Source organism: Tamandua tetradactyla, chromosome X, assembly GCF_023851605.1.
Source record: "Tamandua tetradactyla isolate mTamTet1 chromosome X, mTamTet1.pri, whole genome shotgun sequence".
NCBI classification, from domain to species: Eukaryota; Metazoa; Chordata; class Mammalia; order Pilosa; family Myrmecophagidae; genus Tamandua; species Tamandua tetradactyla.
In genome coordinates, this window is record NC_135353.1 from 71591840 (window position 1) to 71617449 (window position 25610).

The 25610-nt window shown below is 41.0% G+C and overlaps 1 protein-coding gene and 1 long non-coding RNA gene across 9 annotated transcripts in view; one reads left to right on the plus strand and one right to left on the minus strand.

Annotated features, from left to right (window-relative positions):
* The window catches only part of LOC143670817 (uncharacterized), a 92219-nt gene extending 83274 nt beyond the window's left edge, over positions 1 to 8945 (minus strand). The window contains exons 1-3 of the long non-coding RNA XR_013169454.1: positions 8913 to 8945; positions 8208 to 8228; positions 4110 to 4199 (exon numbers count right to left, since the gene is read on the minus strand). This is a non-coding gene — a long non-coding RNA (uncharacterized LOC143670817). The remainder of the gene's footprint in view (positions 1 to 4109; positions 4200 to 8207; positions 8229 to 8912) is intronic.
* Positions 3346 to 23149, plus strand: LOC143670815 (nuclear RNA export factor 2-like). 8 transcript variants are annotated; one of them, XM_077145806.1, is made up of 23 exons: positions 3347 to 3673; positions 3840 to 3895; positions 4850 to 4949; positions 13090 to 13273; positions 13484 to 13637; positions 14284 to 14367; positions 14473 to 14577; positions 14704 to 14784; positions 14893 to 14962; positions 15121 to 15209; positions 15329 to 15436; positions 15601 to 15710; positions 17459 to 17495; positions 17775 to 17843; positions 17930 to 17985; positions 18131 to 18238; positions 18356 to 18414; positions 18519 to 18634; positions 18730 to 18772; positions 19385 to 19457; positions 19971 to 20153; positions 22687 to 22747; positions 22891 to 23149. In XM_077145806.1, exons 3-23 carry the CDS (start codon positions 4907 to 4909, stop codon positions 22933 to 22935), a joined length of 1878 nt encoding a protein of 625 aa, XP_077001921.1. In that variant the 5' UTR covers positions 3347 to 3673; positions 3840 to 3895; positions 4850 to 4906; the 3' UTR covers positions 22936 to 23149. The 8 variants fall into 8 exon arrangements, with proteins under 8 accessions (XP_077001923.1, XP_077001921.1, XP_077001920.1 ...); XM_077145808.1 differs by lacking the exon at positions 3840 to 3895 and having other exon boundaries at positions 3346 to 3673; positions 18359 to 18414; XM_077145805.1 differs by lacking the exon at positions 3840 to 3895.
* The last annotated feature ends 2461 nt before the right edge of the window (positions 23150 to 25610 follow it).

Genomic DNA, 25610 nt, shown 5'->3' on the forward strand with positions numbered 1-25610 from the left:
CATTCTGGCCAATGAATCATTTTTAAAAAGTCAATATACTTTCTGATGTTTTCAATACAAGCTTAAAGAAAAACCTTGAATATTCTGCATTTTTCACTGGGTCTAATTACTGATAATAATTTATCAGTCATAAACTGATCACAAGAAACAAACGATAAACCTCTGATAAAGTAACAGGAAAACTTAGTATTACATTTTGAATAGCAAAAAAGTAGTTGCATTGAGTAGATAACTAGAGCCAAGTTGGGACTACGCAAATTCTACCCTTGTAATAATGTGAAAATCCTAAAACCACAGTGGTTATTTTGAATGGTCTTCATACGGAGGGGATTTTCAAATGATTCCAGACTGTCATATCATCCTCTCAAGAGACACAGTGCATCAGCAAATGCCCTGAATGGAATCGCTACCTTCTCACTCTTCTCCATCATTTGACCAGGCAGAAGTTTTCATTGTGGATGGAATTTGCTATTTGCACACTGCAGCCTTCCCAAAAGAAGGAGGCCATTACCTAGAGCTGTTGAACCTATGTTGCAAGAGGGGGGTGGTGTTTTGGGATTTGTGGGGGTACATTGGGCATTTTGACATGGAGCATCATCTTAACTGGATCTCTCCTTTCCCTTTGCTTGGCACTGATAGTAAAGTTACTTCTAGCTAATGCATATCGTAAAAGAACAAAGAAAATCATGCTTTAATTACAATTTCCATAATAATACAGCCCCATGTGAAAATGTCACCTGAAATAGTGTTGCCAAGTAAGTTGATTTTGTGGTTTGAGGGTAAACTCAAATAGGACCTCTGATTCAGTTGTACGTACTGGTGTTTGAACTAAAACCATTTGAGTATGTTTAACTTAACACCATTACAACCATTCTGTTACTCCCCTTTATCACTTCTCTGTGTTAGGTAAGGCCGTTAATTTTAAAGCCACTAGCACTGACCTCCAAAATGTCCACCACAAAATAAAAAGGCAAAAGAAGGAAAAGTTGTTCCCAACAAATACTGCCAAATCACATGCAAGAGAAAAGGCTTATCAACCTGTCTAAAGTGCTAGTGTATGTGGACCGTAGACATACAGATTTTTATCTATAGAGTTACCCTCCTCCAAATGTACATTACAGAGGACTGATAATTCCCACGGATGTAACAAATCAATTACTTGGGCCTTAAGAAATATCTGATAATCATCTCAGAGAAAGACTGAATGACACGAGTATCAGGTCTGACAGAAGATAATTCTGACTTAAAAAGAAGACTTAAATTTACAAACTGAGAGTTTTTTTCTTTTGGGGAAGAAAAGTTACCCTGATCACCATCAATGATACATATGTCTCAGTTGAGCGTGGGTGGGCTGGTCTTTCACTGCTGCTTCTTACACTGTTGACCTGTCCATCTGTATATAATTATAGAAACTAGATTTGGGACAGACATCAGGAATTGATGTCAAATTCCATGCTGTGAATGTATATAGGTGCTTCCAAAATCAAATTAGAATTCGTAATAAGCTCTATTGTAAATACGTGGCTCTATATTCATCACCTGTATTTACATGTCCCATGAATAGTTTTCCAAAATTATCTGAGACTCCTAGGTTTCCACAAATATTGTCATCTCTTTCTATTCCTTACTTCAAAGAAAATCATGGCTTCCTTCAATAGGATTAGAACCACAGACACACAACCCTAACTTTTGCCCTTACTGATATATTCAACTTGAACCATGGTACAAAATGCAGTTCGTCGAGTTTTCTTCTGATTACTTATGTAGCCATGCTGCATTGCCAAGACCTAGCAAAATAATTCCACTGCTTAGAGATTATTAAGAAGTTTGCCTACGCCAGCACACTAGAAAAAAAATACAAAATTCACTTTGGACATACAGATAAAGCCGCAGTTTCCCACACAAATCAAGAAGATGTTCATGAAACTGCAATTAAAAAAATACTATAATCTATATTCTCCTTCTACTTTCTCTTTCCTTTTTTGGGGAAGCACAAATAGAATATCATTACAGGAAAATATAATTTAAATTCAGATTCCATTCACTTATATATTTTTTGCAATTCAGGCAAGAGCCAGCTATGAGGCCAAAACTTTGCAATGTTTCCCTTTTTGGAGTTTATTTAAAGAAGGAAATGTTTTCAACTGACATCTAGCATTTAAGCCTCCTTTCATATACAAATATTCCATATATTAATGATAAATTTATGGCTAGACATTAAAACAGATGACCTGAGGTCCTTACTTACTGAGTAAACATTTTGATCGGTTCCAATTATGGATAGTACTTGAAACAGCATTTGGAAGAGGTCCTGCATAATCTCAACTTTTCAGTAACTGAGGCTGCTTTCCATTTAGTCTGAATTAGTGAGGCTGAATTAATTTTAATTTCCTTAGGGGAAATCTGGTGAGTCATCAAAGCACAGAATCTGGAGTCAGAATCTGCCCAGGAATAAATTGTGACTTTGTCACCAACAAACTCTGTGCCTTCTTAAACAATCAATTTAACACCTTTGTCCTTCAAAGTCCTCCTCTGTAAAATTGGAGTACCTACTCTATAGTTACCACTATCAAAGAGTTCATCTTTAAAATGTCCAGTACATCTTTAAAATGTCCAGTGCATTGCCTGGACCTAGCAAAATCATTAAATACATATTTCCAAGTTAACATTTAAAATTGACTTACTAGGCTCACTGGAGAGCCCAGTAAGGTGGGCAAATTCAGATCTCAAGGTCACATGAACAGATGGCACCCTGAACCATGCACATTAAGAGAACCCTACTGACACTGGATCCCATTAGCAGGAGGCAGATCCAGCCCTCCCCAGCACATGAGTATGTGAGTAGCCCTGTGCTGCAGGTAGATGCTAGTTACAGTTATATGGTAGACCCAACCTTACTGGTGGTGACAGCACCAAGGGCTCTTAATCCCTAAGGTCATATGGTCTCTCTGGTCATGTGGACACTACAGTCATGTGGTAGGCCCTGCTCTTCAAGTCAAGAGAACATTGTGGACACCTAACATTGATGTCATGTGGATCCTTCTTCACGTGGCCCCTACCAGCAGCTCGAAGGTTCAGTTCTCCAAGTCACATATGTAATCTAATTCAGGGCACAGGTAGATGCTATGAACATGCATAATGCCCATCCTAACCCACCTAGCCTCACCCTCTTATATACACATGGCAGGCTCCGATTGCTTTGTCGCATGAAGATGGTGGGGTATGGAACGCTGAAGGTACGTGCAAATACAGACACGTGAGACGGCGGTTACCTTACTGCTGTTGGTTGCATGGATTCCATGGTCACGCGGCACCCTATGGTCATGTGGCAGGCTCAGCCCTGTCGGCCATGTGACGTTTAAGGGCCCTTGGATCCCACTGTCAGGACTGTCGCCATGGTAGTCCACGGTAGTCAAGCAGGTCTCCACAGTGACGAGTTACGTGGATCTGGTGGTCATGTGACCCCGTAGGGTCACGTACTAGGCCACGCCCCTTAAGTCTGTTGAAAGTTGCCTGAAGCGCAGCTAGGTTAGACTCCTTAGAAGTTAGGCACGGAAGTGCGGAAGACTTTTATAACTGGGGTGCACGCTCTTGAGTCAGGACTAATTTGTTCAGACCGTGGCTCAGAGCCCAACCTTCCTATCAACATTAACACTCTGCGGGTTGTACTCAGGTAGGAGGAACGTTAACCGCTACCAGATGTTTTGTGGGAGAATTCGGCATTAAGGCACCACAAAGCGGCCTCTGGCCAAGGCCTGGCCAAAAAAGCGGAGGGCTGAGGGAATTGAGTGGAGGGGGAGGGATTTCTGAATGTGGCCAAACTTGTGTACGCCCGACAGAAAAAAATACCGTGGGTTTGTGTGACCTGATCCTGGAGTCACAGAAGCTGTTGTTGGTAAGTAGAACAAGAGGTAGGTGCTTGGGGTGAGGGGGTGTTTGGTGTGTCAGAAGTGAAGGAAGAGAAAGCACTGCGGGAGGTAGGTGTGTGTGTGGGAGGGCAGTAACAGATTATTCCTAGGGTGTTTCTTGGGAGCTGGGTTCTGAAAGCCCTTTGGGATGCCGTCTCACCTCCCCACTACCCTGCCCCCACAATAAAGCCCTACCCTTACCTATCACCTGTCTTGTTCGCTGATGGTGCAGTGTATTGACCTCGTCTGCTTCTCTGCCGGCCATGCTTTATTAGGGACGCCAGAGACCACCTAGATAACAATTTGTATAGATAATTCCAAATCCATTCTTAATTTCTGACCCTTACTTGATTCTGTGAGGTTCTCTTTATTCCCTGGATTCATTTTTCCAGCAAATATTCTAAACATATTCTCAGGCACAAGCAAAATCTGATAGAGACCGGAGGACGGGATTTTTTTTAATTAAGAATTTGATATTTCAGTAAGTGTTAGAGCAGCTGTTATGTGCAAATTCCAAATTTATTTTTTATACTTAATTTGAAGTAGTTTTACAAAATACATTTGGGAGTGGGTCACCATAATCTCTTTGTGTTTAGGATCTCCAAATGTCTTAAACTAGTACACCCAGACACTATTCTTTTCTGGTTTTCTCCATGATTTTCTAACCATTGCTTCTTAGATTCCTTCCTTAAAACTCCCTCTTTTCTTTCACGTGGAACGTAACAGTGAGTTGATTTAAGAAAAATGTTAATAAAATTATAGGGGAAGTTCACATGTAACACAACATGAAAGTGGTACTGAACATGTAAAGTTGAGTGAATAAGTCCCTGCTTACATTTATGGAAGATATAAATATTGTTTGATGGACGGTTAAAGATATTATCACTTGTGATATATTATATGTAGTTTAAATAATCCAATTTATTTTTCTCTCATTTCAGCATTTCCAGGTTTGTACAACAAAACATCAAATCAGAGAGACAACATCAGCAACTAAAATGTGCTCTACTGTAAAGAAGTGTGCGACATACAGAAATGAAGGTAAAAGGGTTCCCATACTGTAGGATTTTTAGGTAATAGATTAATATGCAACGTGACTGTCAAAGGAATGGTAATTTCCCCAATTTTAATGGGAATGGAGCATTTGTCTACAGAGCATTTAAGGTAGTAGTGCTCTTCTGAAAGTACTTTGGGAAACCCTGTTCAAACTAAATCATTTCTACCACATTTAATACCTTGAACCTTTATTTACTAAGAGTGATGGAATGTATGCTCGCTCATTATTATAATCCATTTCTCTTCCCCTTAAGCAATTACTTATTGCATGTTAATTCAATTTAACTTATTTCATTATTCTCTTTCTTCTGCTTTAATCTTTCCACTTTTTCATTTTTCAAAGATGCCTCCAACTTGTAAGCAAGTTTCTGATATCATGGTGGCAAAAAAACAAGTGCATAAATGCAAGTCATTAAGAAGTGTTATATATATAGCAACAAATAAAGTGTCCCACTCTTGAAAGCAGGATATAACCTACCCGTCAGTGTGAGCAGACTCAAAACCTCTCATTTTATACAAATCTTCCACACTTTTTCAAAACCATTTTGTGTTATTTCTATTTCATAATTATAGCTGCCATTTTTGAGTCCCTATTATAGGCCAAACAGTGTGATAACCTCATCATATTCTATTTCATTTAGCCCTAACAGAAATGTTGAAGGAGTCTCATTTTAACTTACAGGTGAGATATGTGATTCAGGAGAAGCCAGTTTATGTTGTGGTTATAGACAGCCATCAAACACCAGTGGCTTAAAACAACAAGAATTTACTTCTTACTCCTATTAAAGATCTATGGCAGGCCCATGTCCATCACAGGAATGGCTCAGAGACACAAACTGACAGATAAGCCACCACTTTAAAATTGTCAGTTGCTGTGCCAGAGGGGAAGAAGGTCCTGTAGATCTTAAACTAACAACCATATGTTCTGGCCCTGAAAAAATACATGCCACTCACAGCCCATTGGCCAGAACTAGTCACATTCATGGCCCCACACAAACTAAGGGGTCAAGAAGTGCAGTCCTCACCAATGTTTATAGCAGCATTATTTACAATTGCAAAGAGCCAAAATGTCCATCAGCAGACGAGTGGCTAAACAAACTGTGCTATATACATACGATGGAATATTATGCAGCTTTAAGACAGAATAAACTTATGAAGCATGTAATAACATGGATGGACCTAGAGGACATTATGCTGAGTGAGACTAGCCAAAATCTAAAGGACAAATACTGTATGGTCCCACTGATGTGAACTGACATTAGAGAATAAACTTGGAATATGTCATTGGTAACAGAAACCATCAGGAGTTAGAAACAGGGTAAGATAATGGGTAATTGGAGCTGAAGGGATACAGACTGTGCAACAGGACTAAATACAAAAACTCAAAAATGGACAGCACAATACTACCTAACTGTAATGTAATTATGTTAAAACACTGAATGAAGCTGCATCTGAGCTATAGTTTTTTTGTTTGTTTGTTTTTTATATATATTTTTTGCATTTTGTATTTTTATTTTTTTCTCTATATTATCATTTTATTTCTTTTTCTGTCGTCTTGCTATTTCTTTTTCTAAATCGATGCAAATGTACTAAGAAATGATGATCATACATCTATGTGATGATATTAAGAATTACTGATTGCATATGTAGAATGGAATGATTTCTAAATGTTGTGTTAGTTAATTTTTTTTTAATTAATGAAAAAAAAAAGAAGTGCAGTCCTACGAGGTGTCTAGAATAGGGGCTAACAGTATCACTGACTGTATGAAGAAATTGAGGTTCAGAGAGATTAAGAATTTGCCTAAAATCATATAAGCAGTGAGGGATGGGGTCAGGATTTGAATCTAGATATGTATGATTTCAAAGTCCACGTTCTTTCTAGCCCTGCTCCTTTCTACCTTGTGTACACTATTCTCTTAATTGAAGTACGTATGTATTTATATTAGAAATTCTGTTACTTCAGTGCTGCAATTCCCTCCTCCTTAACCATCTAACATTTGAAAAATTTAATATATAGGCATGATGGCATCTGTTAAAATCCCCAACATCAGTAAGCTGCAGATCTTTTCCTATTAAATCAATATGTTGTATATTTTGATATCATTGCATTCAAAGACAAAAATTATAAAATAAAATTTGATGTTAGATGAAAAGGCTGTTTGCCTCTCAATTACTTAATAATGATTGATATCATGTCTTTCCACGGTTGTCAAGGAAAAAAGTAATTTTATAAAGCTGATAATTCCAAAATTTGGATGAAATAAATAAATTCCAAGATAAAATGTAATTTTCCAGACCAAGTCAAGAAGAAATAAGAAATCTTAATATTAAAAGAGTTCTGGAGAAAGAGTACATGAAAAGGCAGACTTATTGGCTAATTTCCTTTAGTTATATAAATGCAAAAAATATAAATAAAATAAGAGAAAACTACATCCAGCAGCAGTGGCTAAGAAAGGGATAATAGAGCCTAACAAATTTGTGCTTAAACCAAGTACGGAGCGTTGGTTTAACCTTAGGAGAGCTCTAATGTAATTCAAAATATTAATAGAATAAAGGAGGGAGAAAAGGACATTTATCACAAAAGATTCAGAAAAAAGGTATACAATAAAATTAAATAACCAGTCATGATTGAATAGCAACAAGAACAATAACTCTCAGCACACCAAAAATAGAAAGATTTTTCTTTAAATTGATACTGACCATGTAAAAGAAAAACAAATAACAGCAAACACCGTACTTAGTGAAATGTTAAAAACGTTCCCTTTAAAATCAGGAAACAGACAAGGATGACAGAGGACTACTTCTTTCCAACGTTGTACTCGGTCTCCTAGGTGTTGCAATAAGTCGAAACAAGCAAGCAAACAAACATATAAAAGTGGAAAGAAACTGTCATTATGATATGATTGTCTTCATATAAAACTCAACAGAATCTACAGAAAACTATAATTAATAATGCAGAGTAATAAACACTAAAAAACAGCATGAAAAAGCCTACTAAAAACAAAAAGCAAAAACATGAAAATGTACAGTAGGACCCAGTTTTGCCTGGCAGTTCATTTGCCAATATACAATGCCTGTAACATAATTATAAATGCATATAATGCAAAATATTAACACACAGGCACATGCAGAAACACACATACCCCTCCTTTTCTCTGAGACAGGAGCAGTTCTTTATGTCAGTCACAAGGCTGTTCAACTACAGATATGCCAGCATGTCCAGATAGCTCTTCTTACACTCACCTGACGTCCAGAGAGCCATGCCTGCTGGTTTCAGAAAAAAAACCCTCTTATTTCTCTCACCATTCTTTGCAAAGCCTAAATCATCAAAGCTGCAGTTTTAGCATACTTAACTCCATTTCTGTGTGTACAATAATGCAAAATATTAATGGGACAAAGAAAAGATTCAGTTCATGCTAGTCTTACTAAGCACGCTGTGAAATAGATGTAGATAGAATCGGATGAGATGGGTGTATTCCACCAGACACTGCCGGCCCGAATCTTTGTATAGTTCCCCGAAGTGACTTCTAATCTGCAAATTTTGTGACCCATCTCCATGTAGTCCAAGACAGATCCCTCCACCTGATCCAAGACAGCTAGTTTCCATCCAAACAGGAGTGACTAGCACAATAAATCATCCCCAGCCTGCTCACAGAATTCTGCCCATGAATTCTGAAACCTCACCACTAAGGGAGAACCAGTACAGTAGCTCAGGTAAGACTCAGGATGTGGGGGCAGACCAGCAGGTGAGAACACAATGCCTGATCTGCCAATTACCTGTCTGAGAAATGTGCCTAGCCTCTGGGAATCTGATTTTTCTGTCTGAAAAGGGAGCATGGGATTTCTGTGAGGATTTCAAGAAAAATATAGCAAGTTTCCCCAATACTGAGCAAATGTCAGTTGCCATTGGGCAAGTTTTGCTTTCCTTCTTACCCCATTCTTCCTTACCATCGCAGGGATGCTGTCGCCATGTACTCAGTGCATAGCAATGATGTATGCAGAATTCCAAAATATACAGGAAGTAGCAATATGAACATACATGATGTCATAAAGGACACATTACTGTTTCTATATTGGAGAGTCAAATACATGGTGGATGGAGCCTCAGTGGGGATCCAGGCAGTCTGGGTGACAGGGACTAGCTGCTTTATACTACTCCTATCACCTGTAATTCTGGCAGTTCGACTGTGAGACGGTTTTTTTTCTGATATGGAAAAGTTCAGTAAGTGGACTAGTAGTATGAATGTTTTGTCTTTTGTGTTTTCATCCATTGGGTCCCTCTGTGGCTTTTTATCATGTACACACTCTCCTGTGAACTTCCCAACACAAGGCCTTCCCTGAGATTGCCCATGTCTGACCCACCATCATGAGAGGAGGCTCTGGCCTTGTTTATGCACCCAGTAGTTTATCTGAGGGTTGTTGTAACTGTAAGCTTCTTCATGTTTACAGCTTCCCCTCATCAAAACTCTGAAGTCACATCGGTTGTCAAAAATGACTCTGACACTTACTATACGTCATATACTGACTGCAGGCCATAATTGCACCCTTTAATGAATTTTCCCCAACAATTAACCCTCCTCTGTTTTGTTCAATGCCATGAATTGATTTATAACTTCTGTTAAAGTTACAGTGGCCCAGTATTGTCTTCCCTTTAATTTATTTCCAGGGGTCAATTAAAAATATCCATTACACAAGTTCTATTTGTTTTTTTAGAGAATTAGAGAACAGAATAAAAAGTTTAACATGATCACTCACATTCTCCTTGATAATTATTCATTTAATCATCCAATGCTATTTCTTTTATCTATAATTATAATTAACACCAATGTAATATAATGTAATTCAGTTTAATCATTGTTACAAAGCAATAACTATCATATATTTGATATATACATTTTATTGGAATAAGACTTATGAAATAGTGCCAGCCTTGTAATTGTTTGGGTCCTTCTTTTCCTTTTTAATACTTGATGATGCTTCTGGAATCAAATCTCCTGAACATCCCCACAGCACAGCTGGGTGATTGGAGGGCTGGGTAAGATATGAAACCAGGAGGAAATGGGTAACCCAGATAGGTATAGGTCTATGATCCAAATGACCAGTGCTCACTCCAGATGAATCCCCCACGAATCAACCAGGTATAATAATGACACTCAGTCTTTTGCATATAAATTGTAATACTTGCATATAAACGAAGAAAGTGATAGGAAAAGAAAAGCAAATAAATGCAAAGATGGGTGATATGGGTGATGACACATTTTTCTAAGACGGACGATTCCCAGAGGGTATGGTACTGCCACGATGAATTCAGTTCCCTGGTTGTTTACACATTTCATTCTATTGCCTATGTTTAACTTTACTCTTTCCCCATTTATTAGAACCTCAGTAGAATGAAATAGAGTGTAGCAAAATCCTTCTACTCTCATTACAGTGTCACACCAAACTCTGTTTTCTATTTTCTGCAACTCGATAAGCTTCAGCAACCCAAGGGAAGGCATGGAGTTGGTGAATCAGCATACCACAGCCTTGTTGAGAAAAATAGATTAAGTAACAGAATGTTGGTTCACAGGCACAGACGCTGGCCCACAGAAGGCCCTCAGAGCTCCCTGGGTTTACAGTTAGAAGTAAAAAGGATCCATCTCTTCTCTCACCTGTCTGGGATGCAGGCCTCCTGAATCTCTTGGCTCCCTGGTTTTTAGGCTGTTAACAAATGCAAGAAGGTGTGTGTGTGTGTGTCGCTAAGAAACTGAAATTAAGGGCAACTTTTCTCTCTGTTCCCCCTAGGGTAGGGGGCCTGTGAGAACTCCTTACATTTGTGTCTCTGAAGAGGTGTTTTCCAGCCTGCTCTTGCCTTCCCCTGATGTTTTTGTTGTCTTTGGACAAGACTACTGTATAAGTGATGTGGTGTTTTTCCATAACAAGGGACATGCTATCTAGTTGTCTCACTTTTTGTGACGTGTACCAAACACTAATGACTATTGCCTAGATCCTTGATTTAATTAGGAGCTTTTAAGGGATGATATTCAAATTCTATCATGTCTTCACTGTATATTAGCTGAAATACACTTGACTCATTCCTTTCATTTATGAATTTTCATAGAAAGGAGTTGATTCCCTGGCTTTCTCCAAACACTGCCAATAATGTTCCTTTTTCCTATTGCTGTTGTTTAGTATCATTATGAGTTTGTGGCTTTTTAACATTTTATGGACTTCAAGCCATTTTTGTAGGGTTTTGAGCAGAAGTGTGATATAATTTGCCTTAGGCCTTAAAGATTCACTCTGGATGCCATGTTGAAAATAGACTATAAGAAGAAAGGTGAAAGCAGAGGGACCAGATTGAAAGCAGTATGATCCAGGAGATAAATGTTGGTCATTTTGCCCAGGTGGTGGCAGTAGAGATGGTGAAAAGTGATTAGATTCTGTATGTATTTTTAAGGTAGAGCAAAAGAATTTCCAGATCCATGTTTTTACTTTCATTTCCAAGTGCTACCCAGGGAAAGTCACAAAGTTTGTGAGTACCAAGACTGTCCTAACAGCGGGTCACACAGTGAAAGCAATGTATCCCAGAGGAGTCAATCTGAGGCCTGCTCATGATCAGTAACACCAGGAGTGATCAGGAGTGAATGGAATTTTCCTAAGTACACCCTGAGACACATGGAGTAATTAATATATAAAATTGATTGATCGAAACCTAGAGAATCGTAAAGATTAGAGCCCAAAAGAAATCTGGTTTCCAACAGTCTGTCTTAACATCTTCTCCCCCAAAACTACTGTTATTGCCTTCTTGCTATTGTATTGTTTCAGTTGAAAACATTAAAAATAATTTATCCTTCAAGGATCCACTTATAGGAGAGACTATTGAGAATATCCTATTTTTATAGATGCCAAAAGAACATCCAAATCTTGCCATATGGTGAATTAGATATGACAACAGAGCTAGTGTGGGGATCAACAACAACAAAATTCTATAGGAGTGAATTCAGAGGGAAATATAAAATTATAAAGATACCTGGGGTTACAATATCCAATGAAGTAGACTTCAGAGCAAATAAAATTACTAGAGACAAAGAGAACCATTATGTAATGGTAAAGGACAATCCACCAGATAGACATGTCAGTCCTCAAAGTATACACACCCAGCCACAAAGCCTCAAAGATCATGAAGCAAAAACTGATGGAGCTGAAAGGAGAAATAGCCAAATCCACAGTTTAGTAAGGACCTCAGCAACACCCCTCCCCCAAGAAAGTGATAGCATTTCTGGACAGAAAATCAGCAAGGATATAGAAGATCTGAACAACCCAATAAGCCAACAGTATCTAAATGACTTGACTAGAACACTCGGCCATCAAGAGCAGAGAACACAATTTTGTTCATGAGTCTATGTAAAAGACATCTCCGGAGCCATCAAATAAATGTGAACAAAACAAAGTTAAAGGAATTGAAATCATGCAGAGTATGTTCCCTAACCATAATGAAATCAAACTAGAAATAAATAACAGAAAGGAAAATCTCTAAACACTTGGAAATTGTAGTTGGCACCTATCATACCAGTTCATCATTCAGACCCTAGTTAAAGAAAAAGTCACCTACTTTAAGGCTGAGTACAAAGAAAGCTCAGTCTAGACAAGGCTAGAGGCAGAGGAGGCTGTTACATTAGCCCTTTCTGCCATTAATTCTCATATTATACTTGCAAAGGAAGTACACCTTGTTGACTGTTAATGAAATCAGTCTGGTGGCTAATTGGATTTGGGAGATATTAGAGGATTTGGGAAGCACATCCTGTTTTGCTGCCATTATTAGATTAGAGAGACCTGAGAGAAGGCAAGATTAGGATTCCTTCATGGGTTATGGCTGGTGTCTGGTCTAACCCATGCATGCTCAAACCTCTGTTCCTTATTAATCCTGTTCCGTTTTTAAACGGTATACCACAGTTGCCTCCTCTTCTAAGATTTCCCCCTAATTATGCTACCATCTGTCAGATAAGCCTTTCATATTTGGACAGGCAGAGGAGTTTGTTCTCTGGAGTTTGTGTGATTGTTCTCTTAGGGATGGTTGGCACTGTATGCCTTCCGTGGTTTCAGCCCAAGACATAGTGCATGGTATGTATTTTTTTCCTTATTTCAGAATACAGCGATGGTGGTAGCTTCCCTCGAGGAAGAAAAAGAGGTTGGCGTTCTTCCCAGGGGAATTTTGGCAAGGGGGACCTTCATTATGTACGTGATGGGTCTGAGCTTCAGCCTTCCCACATTCAAAAGGATAATGGAAATATGGCAACGAGGGATGCCCTTGAGAACTACCAACTAAGACAGTAAGTGTTTGGGTAGCCTGGTTGGCTGCAACTATGTAACTCTTTCTGTCTATGTGGCCTGTTTTCTTCCCCCACTGGAAAATTACAAATGTTAGGAATGAAATAATCTTGGAACAGTTGTGATTGCAGGCCTGTAATCAGTAAGGCAAGGGAGTGTAGAAGACATTCTTAGCATTTATAGATACCCTCCTTCTCTCCACTTCCCCACAGCACCTCCTATATGATCCAACCCAAGAATAAGAGAATGAAATGGCATGATGAAAACCATACCCGTATTGCTGTGTGGAGAGATAGAAAACATCCAGAGAGAGAAGTGGAGGAGAAGAGGCAGGATGAAACCCAGAGGAGCTGGTTCAAGGTCACAGTGAGTGTCCAGGACAAAAGCAGGGGGTGTGCAGGAGGAGTTGTGGTGTTCTCATGTACAAAGCTTGGTACTTTGCTGGGAACACGTGGATTTGGTAAACCGTCTTTTCTGTTACTAAGTGTTTACATCCTTGATCATCTAAGAACAGGTTCAGAGAACTGGTAGAAAGGCAACAGGCTGACTGCAGAGAAGCCAGGGGAGGGTGTCTAAAGGCAAAGGTCGAAACTACTGCTAAAGAGATGGAACAACTCCAATCTGATGCCTCAGTTTAGCTCAAGCTGTGGGGGGGAGGGGTGTTTTATGTTTGTGAATGGGTATATGTGATAGGGTAAGGGATGGGGAGAGGGTGGGGCTCAAGTCTGGAGTCCTTGTCAGAGGAGCAGGCAGGATCTGTATTTGGAAGGATGTCCTGGAACTTCATAAAAAGAAAGTCAAGTTAAACACCTTATTTGATTATTTGGAGCTTTGAAATGAAGGGATAGGGGATTTAGAAAATCCATGTTTGGCAGAAAAATGGGAACTTATGCCAGTGGTCTCTTCTTTAGGAGTCCTTTTACAGCTCGGTAGAGAGTCAGAAGAAGGTCTGTTCTTCAGCCATAATTCTGAGTGGTCACTCTTGTCTTCCATTCTTTCTTTTCACCCCTAGGTTCTTTACGGGAGAAAGTATGACAAGACATGGCTGCTGGATTCAATCCAGGCCCATTGTAGTGTCCCCTTCACCCCAGTCGATGTAAGAGAGGATGATGAAGTCAGATGAGTGGGCACAGGGGAGAGGGCCTGTTGAACAGGAGGGCTCAAGCCTCTGAAATTATTATACTTGCTCCCCTTCCTGCAGTTTCACTACGTAAAAAATCGGGCCCAATTCTTTATACAAGATGCTTACACTGCTTCTGCATTGAGAGATATCAACTGCAAGATTTCTGATGAGGAGAACCGAAAGGTGTGTATCGAGGATATTAACTTTGCTTAGCAGGGGGCAGGATGACAGTCCAGGGACTGGACTGTCTTGGATTGTCTTCTTTGGGATTAGAGTTGTTGGTGCTTACCCTGCCTCTCTTTCCTGCAGATACCTATCTTTGTCAACCTCTCTTCTGTTCCCCACTCTGTGCAGAATCAGTTGACTCCAGAAAAAGTGGAACAGCTAAAGGTAATACAGTCTCAAGATATGCTATGATTCCACATCCAGACCTACCTCTTCCCCAATTTCTCCATCACCCCCATCACCACAGCCTCAGAGTTGTCTCTTTTTCTGCAGCTGACCATGCACAAACGATATGATATCTTCCAGAAAGCTCTTGACCTCCAGAGTTTACGCTTTGACCCAGGTATGGCTGATTGCAGTAATCCTAGGGCAATGGAGGGCAGATTAGGGGGCTGTTTATGTGACAGATTAGGAATGGTAAAATGTGGAGGGGTTGGTTCTGGCCCTGGTCCAGCTGGGACCCTCTCAGTCTTCTCATCTGCTTCTCTTGGCTTCCTGAAGACTTGGTGGGCCATGATATTGACATGATCCTGAATCGAAGAAACTGCATGGCTGCCACCCTGAAGATCATCGAAGAGGAGTTCCCTGAGGTAAGGCCTCAGGCCCCATGCTGGCATTTAGGGAGAGGGGTGGAATAAGTAGATAGAGGGCAGATTTTTCTCCAAAGCCCAAGATAGTAACCATCACTCTAACTCTTCTTCCCCCAAAGCTGTTGTCCTTGAACTTGCGCAACAACAAACTGTACCAGCTGGATGGTCTGTCTGACATTATACAGAAAGCCCCCAAAATTAAGATCCTGGACATCTCCAAAAATGAGGTGTGAAGTAGGAGCCAGATCAAATCTGGGGTGAAGGTGGGGATTAATGATTTTAGGGTACATATAACAATCATGAAGGTAGCTGTGGGTGAGTGTGGGGGCTGAGGTGCAAGAGCCTGGATGTCTCTCTTTCCCTGATTCTCCTTTTCCCCAATTCTTCCCAGCTGAAGTCAGCATGGGAGTTGGGCAAGATGAAAGGGCTGAAGCTGGAAGAGCTGTGGCTAGAAGAGAACCCATTGTGCAGCTCCTTCACAGAGAAGTCCACCTACACAAGGTCAGTGGTAGCCACTGTTGCCCCCTTTGGGCACTTTGCCCTCTGAGTAGCTACTTCTGACAGTGCCCATCTGCAGGAGGTGGAAGCCCTCATCTTTTGGTAAGATCATGTGCTGTGCCCACTCTTCTCTCTGTATCACTCAGTTATGCTTAGATCTCCTTGCCTTCCTGTTGCCTGCTCACCTGTCCCACTGGGGCTAGGGTCTGCTTCCCACCTCTCTGCACCCAGCTTTCTCTAGCAAGCCCTCCCATGAGTGTGCTAGAGGAGGCAGATCTCCTTTCTCAGCAGGACCAGGGATGTCCAGCCTAAAGTCAGATCCTGGTGCCCTGATTTGAGAAGTCTCCTCTGGCCCAAGCCTTCCTGTCTCTGTGCTGAGATGGGGCTTCCCTCCCATGGCCTATTATGGGCCCCCTTTTCCATGCTTAAAGGAATTCCCCACATGTCCCAGGCTGAGATGGGTCTGTCCTGCCCTCTGGTGAGGACCAAGGCCCCAGGATGACTGCTGTCATGATATCTCTTCTTTTGTCCTCTGGCCCAATGCCAGGAGTTAGGGCTTCCTGGGGAGAAACCAGGATTCTCTAAGTCAAGGAAACAGAGGTGGGTCACTGCCAGCTGACAGAGGGCATCCCTAGGCAGGTGTAGTGTGAAGATGACAGGGGGACAGCTCTCTTAGGGGCACTGTCCTTGTGACAGGATCCTCCCCATCCTTCAGAGGAACACTGTGTAGCCCGAGTCAGGTGGGATTCCATGGACAAGGAACCAACTAAGACAGGCCCAGTGTCATAGGGGACATCAGGAGAAAATGTGATGATCATAGGAGGTGGCCAGAGACTCTCAATCCTATGCTGTATGGGGCCCTGACCCTTTACTCCTTCTAAGGAAGGGCTTCTGCCCCCATGGTTGCTACTTTTCCCATGCCCAGCTCACACTGGGAGAGATCACACAAGTAACAAAGGCTCAAATGCTGGGTCCAGCCCAACAAGTGCATGTTTTCCATTCCTCCCTCAGACCCCAGGACCAGCCAGGGTCAGATGAAAGAAAGGGCTGCAGCAGGGGAACAATTTCCCTGTTCTTTCTTTTCTTCCTTAACCTACCACCACCAAGATAGAGCTTCTATCCCTTCCCTTTCCATTGCTTTCGCTTTCTCCTCTGTGTCTACTCTCCTGTATCTCCCTCATCTCTGTCTCCTCCACCTTCACTCCCTTGCTGTCCTCATTCCTGCCTGTGTCATTCCCTCCCTGCCTCCTGAGTCTTCCCCACTCATCCCCCTGCCCCAGCATCCTGAGCCATCATCCCTAGGGAATGTCTTGGCCAGAACCATACCTGCAGGACACATGACAAGGTCGCAGAACCCTGGGCTCCCACCCTATTCCCTTCCCACTGTGGAGCTTCCCTGGGGACTTGAGGAAGGGTAGGGACCCAGGGAGGAGAAGGAAGCCTTGTAGCTTGAGCTCCAAATGCTACTTCTTGTGGCCCTGGAAATGGGAGTCAGGGTAGTCCATGCTGGAACTTCCCAGGAGCAAAGAGGGAAGGGAAAAGGAGAGTAAGAGCAAGGGAGAGCAGGAGGGAGACAGAGAGATCATTCTTTCCCTCTGGGTCAGTCCATAGAGGGTACCCAGGATCCCTGGAGGGACAGTGGCCCTGGAGTGGGAGTGGGAGGTACAGGGTTGTGTCTCACTTGATTCCATGAGGCAGGGCAACTCAACACTTTCACTTCCTTTTTTCTATGTCTTCTTAATTTTTGACAGCTTCATCCTGGAACTCTTCCCCAAGTTACTACGCCTGGTAAGTGTATTCCTTTATCATTGACTCCTCTATCACTGAAGCTCTTGGTCTTGCCGGTTAGATTTTTGTTTCTGACTCTCATTGGAACAGACCCATGTGGGAACCTTACAATGCTTATAGACCTTCTCTGTCTTCCAGGATGCCCTAGTGAAGACCCTGAATTTTCAGGGCCCCTTTACACTTGACCTCTGCCCACTACACTCTCCCAGGTCCATTCATCTCATTGCTCACACAGTGCCACCTCCCTGATCTGCACTGACTTCCACTTTCTTTCCCCAGGATGGCCAGGAGTTACCATCTCCAATCACCACTGGCATTGAAACCCTCGAGATAATAAAACCGTGCAAGGTGATGGGGAGGGGCCAATCAAGGGTTGGGGTGTTTCAACGGAGGCTTTGCGGGCCACATGGTTGCAAGGGAACTTTTGATTACAGGAAAGCTATAAAGGATCTGAGACCCTGAAGAGTCTAGTCCTGCAATTCCTGCAGCAGTGAGTACTCTTGGGTCCCAAGGCAGAAAGGGCAGGAATTGTTCAGGCTGGTGCAAGCACAGGTCTTCTTATGGGGAGGAGAAGCATTTAAGTCCCCTTAGGAGCTGAGACCACAGAGATCACCTGACCTCTTGCTTCCTTACAGGTATTACTTGATTTATGATAATGGAGACCGACAGGGTCTCCTTGATGCATACCACGATGAAGCCTGCTTCTCCCTGACCACTCCCTTCATATCCCAGGACACAGCCCTGTGAGTATTACAGCCCAGATTCTGGTCTTGGGCCATGCGGCTCCCCAGCAGATGCAGGCCAGTTCCTGGCAGTGCCCACCCTGGCTTGTCCGCCTCTCATTGCTCTTTTTCTCCTAGAAGCAGCTTGAATGAGTATTTCAAGGGCAGCAGGAATATGAAGGAACTCAAGGACCCTAGTGAGTCTGAGATGGGGGAAGACCAAGATGGAAAAGGAGCTGTGAAAAGTCATAGATGCCAGTGAGGGTGTGGCAGCTGCTCACCTTCTTTTCTTCTCCCACAGATCTGCGGGCTCAACTGCTGAAGCACACAAAGCGTGACATTGTTAACTTCCTCAGTGTTTTGCCCAAAACCCAGCATGACCTTGGCTCCTTCATGGTGGACGTGTGTGCTCAGACAGTGGGTATCAGCTTCCTCCCTTAATCAGTCCCAGAAAGCCTGAAATGGGTAGGAGATTCAATAAGCTCTTAAGCGTCTCAATTCTTACCTTTCAGGAAACAATGCTCTGCTTTTCTGTCAATGGGTTTTTCCAAGAAGGTAAGTGTCTATACAGCCCCTTCTCCAGATCCCGCACTGCTTCCTCCACCTTGCCAGGCTCACTCTCAGAACTGTCCAGGCTTAACTGACTGTGTGCCTTCTCTGAATGCATTCCTCCCCTTCTTAACCACTCTCTTCTCCTGACCCTATACTTTCCTAGAATGACCAATATTTGACCTATATCCATGCCTACCTGCCCCAGTACTGATGGAAAATTACAGACACAGGCTGTGGAATTTGTTTGGGCTTGCATCCCAGGTCTTTATCTGCAACCTTGGGCCAGTTACTTAACCTACCATTTTCTTCATCTGCAAATGAGACTAGTAATTCTCATCTCTTGGGCTGCTGTGAAAAATTAATCAAGTGAATTATGAAGTGCTTGCGCAGGGCCTGTCACATGTAGAGGCCCTATCACTGGGAGCTGATTGTTCTTATTGTTGCACTTTTCATCCCCAACCTCCCCTCCTGGCTCCTAGTGAACAGTTGTCCCCATTTGGCCCACTTCAGGGTGCCATGTGAGTACCAACTCAGATCCTTATTGAGTACCACTGCCTGTGAGCATGTAAATCATGTGCCGTTCTAAGGGGGTATTGTTGTTTATTGTCATTGAAGTTGAAGGAAAGTTTCAGGGATCTGTTCGTGCCTTCACGCAGACCTTCATCACTACCCCTGGCAGCAATTCCAGGTAAGTGCTTATTGTGGACACCACCTGGAATCACCCATCCCAGCCTGGGGCCAACAGTGTGGGAATGTGGTAGTACTGTCCTTGGGACTTTGTCAACATTGCAGAAAGTCAGAAGGTCGCTCCAAGGATCATTTTAATCCCGTAGTTGAGAGTGTAGGCTCTGAATTTGGAATACTGGGTTCTCTTCCTGACCCGAAAACTCACTAGTGTGTAATATTTATCAAGTAACATGGCTGGTCTGTGACTCAGTGTCTTTCTATGAAAATGGAAATAAGAGTATCCACTTCCTCAGGGTGTTGTGAAGAGTAAATGGGTGTGTAAAACCATCCTTGGTTTGTGGGTAAACCTACAAATATAGTGAAGCTGGCAGACAGTCTCTCCATACATGGGTTTTGTAAGAGGGGAAAGGGTAATAGCCAAAGAAAAAGTCTGGTTGCTGAGTGGCTGGGGGAGATGGATCATTTGTTCAAGGTGAGTTGTCCATCATTCAGAAGTGTCCCACTTTTCCTCCAGTCTGTGCATTGTGAACGAGGAGCTGTTTGTGAGGGATGCTAGCCCCAAGGAGACACAGAATGCCTTCTCAACTCCGATGCCCACACTCTCCTTCAGCTGCATGCCCACCCTCTCACAGGAGCAGCAGGAAATGGTGCAGGCTTTCTCTATCCAGTCTGGGATGAAACTTGAGTGGTCTCTTAAGTGAGTACTGGGGATAGGGGTAAGCTGGGAGAAGCAAGGAAATGAATAATGGGAACTCGCAGATAATGTGGAAAAATAAGTATTTGGATTATCTTGCTGCCAATAAAACAGGCCCATGGACAAACTGTCCTAATTTTATATTGTTATATGTAAATAATTTTTAAGCAATTTAATGCTCACATGACATGATCTTGTATAAGGAAAATCATAAGGATTCAACAAAAGAACTATTAGAATTAATAAACAAGTTCAGCATGTTTGCAGGATACAAGATCAATATACAAAACTCATTTGAATTTCTATGTACTATTAAAAAAATCCAAAATTGAAATCGAGGAAACAATTTCATTTACAATAGCATCAAAAAGGATGGAATACTGGGAGGTGTGATGGTGGCTCAGTGGCAGAATTCTCGCCTGCCATGTCAGAAATCCGGTTTCGATTTCCGGTGCCTGCCCATGCAAAAAAAAGAAAGAAAAAAAAGAGAGAGAATGCAATACTTAGGAACAAATTTAACAAAAGAAGTGCAAAACTTACACTCTGAGATCTGTAAAAATGTTGAAATAAATTAAATAAGACCTAGATAAATGGAATGACATCCCATGTTCATGGGTTGAAACATTTAATATTGTTAAGATGGCAGTCTTCCCCAAATTGATCTGCAGGTTCAACACAATCTCTATAAAAATCACAGCTGGCTTCTGTGCAGAAATTAACAAGCTAGGGATCTTTTTAGGTATCTTAAAATGTGTATGGGGGAGAAATGCATTGGATACAGGGCACCCAAAACAATCCTGGAAAAGGACAACAAAGCTTGAGAACTCATACTTCCTGTTTTCAAAATATACTGCAAAACTACTGTAAAGGAGACTATGTGGTTCTAGCACGTGGATAAGCATACAGCTCAATACCATAGTATTGAGAGTCCACAAGTATACTTTCACATTTAGGGTCAGTTGATTTTCTACCAAGGTTGAAAAAAAATCAATGGGGAACAATTAGCCTTTTTAGCGAATAATGCTGGACAACTGGATACCCACATGCAAAAGAATAATTTTTTACCTCTACCACACACAAACACAAAAAGTGGCTCAAAGTGGATCCAAGATCTAAAAGTAAGAACTCAAACTATAAAACACTTAGAAGAAAATTTAGGGGTACATTTTTGTAACCTTAAATTAGACAATGATTTCTTATATATGACACCAAAGACACAACCAACCAAAGAAAAAGTAGACAGATTGGACTTCATCAAAATTAAAAGCTTTTGTGCATCAAAGGACATATCAAGTGATATGACAATCCATAGAATGATAAAAAATGTATTCATATTATTCAGAATATATGAAGAACACTTACAACTCAAGCATGAAAAGACAAATAGCTCAATTTAAAAATTGGCAGTTTCTCCAAAGAAGGTGTACAATATGCACATGAATGTATACTGAACATTACTAATCATTATGGAAATGCATACCAAAACAATAATGAGATACCATTTTTTTCGTACACACTAGAATGGTTTCATTCAATAAAACAGATGATAACAAGTGTGGGTGAAGATGTGGAGAAATTTAAACTCTCATGTATTGCTAGTAGGAATGTAAAATGGAGCAGTTGTTGTGGAAAACAGTTTAGTAATTCCAAAATATGTTAAATATGTAGTTACCATATGATCTAGGAATCCCACTCCTAGGTATATTCCAAGAGAATCGAAAACATATGTTCATGAAAAATCTTCAGCATGAATGTTCCAACAACATTAGTCACAATAACCAGAAAGTGGAAGCAACCCAAATGGCCACCCACTGATGAATGGATAAATGTGATTCATCTATAAAATGGCATATTACTCACCCATAAAAAGAATGAAGTTTGAATACATGCCACAACATGGATGAGCCTTAAAAACATTTTGCTAAGTGAAAGAAGCCAGAGACAAGAGGCCACATATTGTATGGTTCCCTTTAAATGAAACATCCAGAATAGACAAATCCACAGAGACAGACAGCAGATTAGTGGTTGCTGTGGTCTGGGTGAAGGGGGAATATGTAGTGAAAGGTAACAGATAAGGAATTTCTTTTTAAGGTGATGCGAATATTCCAAAATTAGATCATTGTGCGTTGTTATGGTTGCACAACCTTGCGAATATACTAAATACTCACTAAATTCTACACTAAAATGAATTTTAAACGGTGAATGTTAAAGTATGTGATTATATCTCAAATGAATGTTTGGAACTTGTATTTTTTAATTTCCATTTTTTATTTTCTTGAACATCTTTCTTTATCAATATAAATTAAACACCTTTCTTCTTTTGAACAGCTGTATTTTACAGCTTTGAATTCCAGTGGACATCAATGTTGTTGGGTAGATGTTTTGGTTTACACTAGGTGTCTTCATCATTACACATCGTGTTCATTCTAGAACCTGTGTTCCAGCATAATAATGCCATGGATTTATCAGTTGCATTGCATGGTCAGCATGTCTGCACTGTGAGTAAGGAAGATCGCCTATTCTTGTCCCACCACAGGTGCCTTCAGGACAATGAATGGAACTACACCGCAGCTGGACAGGTCTTCACTATGTTCAAGGTGAGGTCTGGGATTCTAGTGGGTAGACGATGGATGTTTCTGAACCTTTAGGAAAGCCAAGAAGGTGGAGGCTGGGTGGCCTAGGGATGAAACTTAGGGCTCCTGTCTTTTCTGGCCCAACTCCTTCCCATCACTTTCTCCAGGCCGAGGGCAAGATTCCAGAGGAAGCCTTCACGCAGAGCCCCTAAATGGAGCTCTTGAATTTCGCCTTCATCTTCATCCACATCATCTTTGGTTCTCCTTTCTCCAGCGTGATGCCTCCCCTGTGACTGTGGTTAGAGGTCCAGCTGACCAAGAAGCCAAAGCTAATTTGTAGGCCAGACATTTAATCACCCAAAAGACCAGTTCTGTGAAGTTTTCCCACTCATGATCTCTGCTTCTTGTCATAATAAAGAATGATGTTGCATGTTGTATATTGTGTGTCCTGGACTTCTCTTCCCCTACCCCAGCCAAGAGCCAACAGATTCAGGAATGAAAGGCTCTGCCTGCCTCTTCAGCTCTAGGCAGTGTCTAGCAGGCATTAGGCTTGCTTCCATATAGAATATGTCAGTAAATCCCAATGAGAAGGAACACTTGTTACATATAGGGACTGACCTTTAGAGACAGTGTGACACAATATGATCCTGTAACTGAAGGCCGGCAGAACCAGGAATGTTACCTGGAACAAGAAGAGCTTTGTGAAGGATGCCCACTGACTAGTGAGGGCAGTAGAAAGGAAGAAAGGCAGGGACTTACATATTTTATATTTTATTCTTACTCATTTGAAATTGTTTCAAAGACCATGTTGTGAACACTTTTATGGTTTACACATATGTGAATGGGGACTCGGCCTTTTCACAACTCTCCCCATATTTTCATGCCTTCCCCTCCACCATGCTTCCCCATTCCCTTTTCTGAAGGTGCACTGTGTGAGGTGTCTCACTTTAACACTTTCATTGTGAGGGGAAGTCGGCTGGCCAGACCAGTGCATTCCTGAGAGCTGGTGCTGAGTGCTCCATATCCACATTCTTTAGGCAGTCCAGCCATTTCTTTTCACTTGCAAGCAAAGTTAGTACAAAAGATCACATTATGGTCACAGAAAGGTTCTGTGGGACCTTTCTCAACGACTGGCAATTGGCAGTCCTGAATCGCAGGAGAGTGTCAAACAGGGCACTTGCACAACTTATTTTCAACACTTCTGCAATGTTTGAACTTTAGAAAACAGGCATAATTTTTGAAATTATAGTAATAGTAGAACGAAATGCTCCAAGCCAAACCTTGTAAGTGATGACATAGGATTAGTTTCTTGATAATATCCTGTGATGCAGCAGTTTACAAATTATGTCTCTTTTTCAAGTTTTCATAAGTTATTTCTTACTATCTGCCACTTTTCAATTCTTTATGTGTACGCGCATCAGAGGTTAATATGTTGGAGTATGAATTTCTTATAAGTATGCACTAATGGGGGAATTCCCACTGTGTAAAAAATAAGTCCAACCTTGTTCTTCCATGTAGTGACTCTGTACTTCTTTTAAGCCTCAGTCTTCTTACCTAGAGAGCCGAGACCCCACTGTGCACTTCTCACCCATATTGTGAGGAATAGAGGCAATATTAGTGCATTAGTGGGCAATCCCAATATCTGACTCAACTAAGACACCCCAAGCTCCCTGGTTCCCTTGAGGGAATGGACTGTGCATGCATGGATGTAGTTGCCCATTCATCTGCTGAAGTATAAATGGAATGCTTTCACTTCTTACTATTGTGACTAACACTGCTATGAGTGTTGGTGTACAAATATCTGAGTCACTGCTTTTGATTCTTTTTGGTATATACATAAAAGTGAAAGCACTGGAACATATGGTTGTTCTATGTTTAATTTTTTGAAGAGCCACCAAACTGTTTTTGACAACATCCACACCAATTTACATTCCCACAAGAATGTACAATGTTCCTATTTCTCCGCATCCTTGTCAGTACTTACTATTGTCTTTTTTTTACTATTGTCTTTTTTTAGTAATAAATATTTTAGTGAGCATGAGGTGGTATTTCATTGTGGTTTCGATTTGCATTTCCCTAATGACTAATGATGAACATCTTCTCATGTGCTTATTGGCCAATTGTATATCTACTTTGGAGTAATGTCTATTCAGGTTCAATGCTCATTTATTATTTGGGTTGTCTCTTTGTTGTTCAGTTATAGGAGTTCTTTATATAGTCTAGGTATTAAACTCCTTTGAGACATATGTTTATCAAATATGTTCTCCCATTCTGTTGGTTGTATTTTCACTTTAGTGTTAATATCCATAGATGTGTTAAAATTTTATATTTTGATGAAGTCCAGTTTATTTTTTCTTTTGTTGCTTGTGCTTTCAGTACAAAGTCTAAGAATCTATTGCCTAATACAAGGTATTTAGATAGTTCCATATGTTTTTCCTTAATGGTCATTGATCCATTTTCAGTTCATTTTTGTACATGGTATGAGGTAGGTGTCCACTTTCATTCTTTTATATGCTAATAGCCTGTTCTCACAGCACCATTTGTTGAAGAGATTGTTCTTTCCTGTAATGAGTGGACTTGATTTTCTTGACAAAAATAAATTGGCCGTAGTTACGTGGGTTTATTTCTGAACTCTAAATTCTATGCTTTTGGTCTATGCGTCTGTCCTCTGGCAGCACCACACTATTTTTTTATTATTGTAGCTTTGTAATGAGTTTTGAAATCAGGAAGTTTGAGTCCTCCAACTTTGTTTTTCTTTTTCAATGTGGTCTTAGCTAGTAAGGATATATGAGTTTGGTAACTAGCTTTTTCATTTTTGTGAAGAAAACTCTGGGAATTTTCATTGGGATTTCATTAAATCTCTAAAATGCTTTGGCTATTGTTGACA

Coding starts and splice junctions, on each gene's coding strand:
- LOC143670815 (XM_077145806.1), top strand. CDS start 4,907: ATGTGCTCTACTGTAAAGAAGTGTGCGACATACAGAAATGAAG. Junction 14,963..15,120: donor GAGTTTACGCTTTGACCCAG/GTATGGCTGATT, acceptor GGCTTCCTGAAG/ACTTGGTGGGCCATGATATT. Junction 17,496..17,774: donor TCCCCAAGTTACTACGCCTG/GTAAGTGTATTC, acceptor TTCTTTCCCCAG/GATGGCCAGGAGTTACCATC.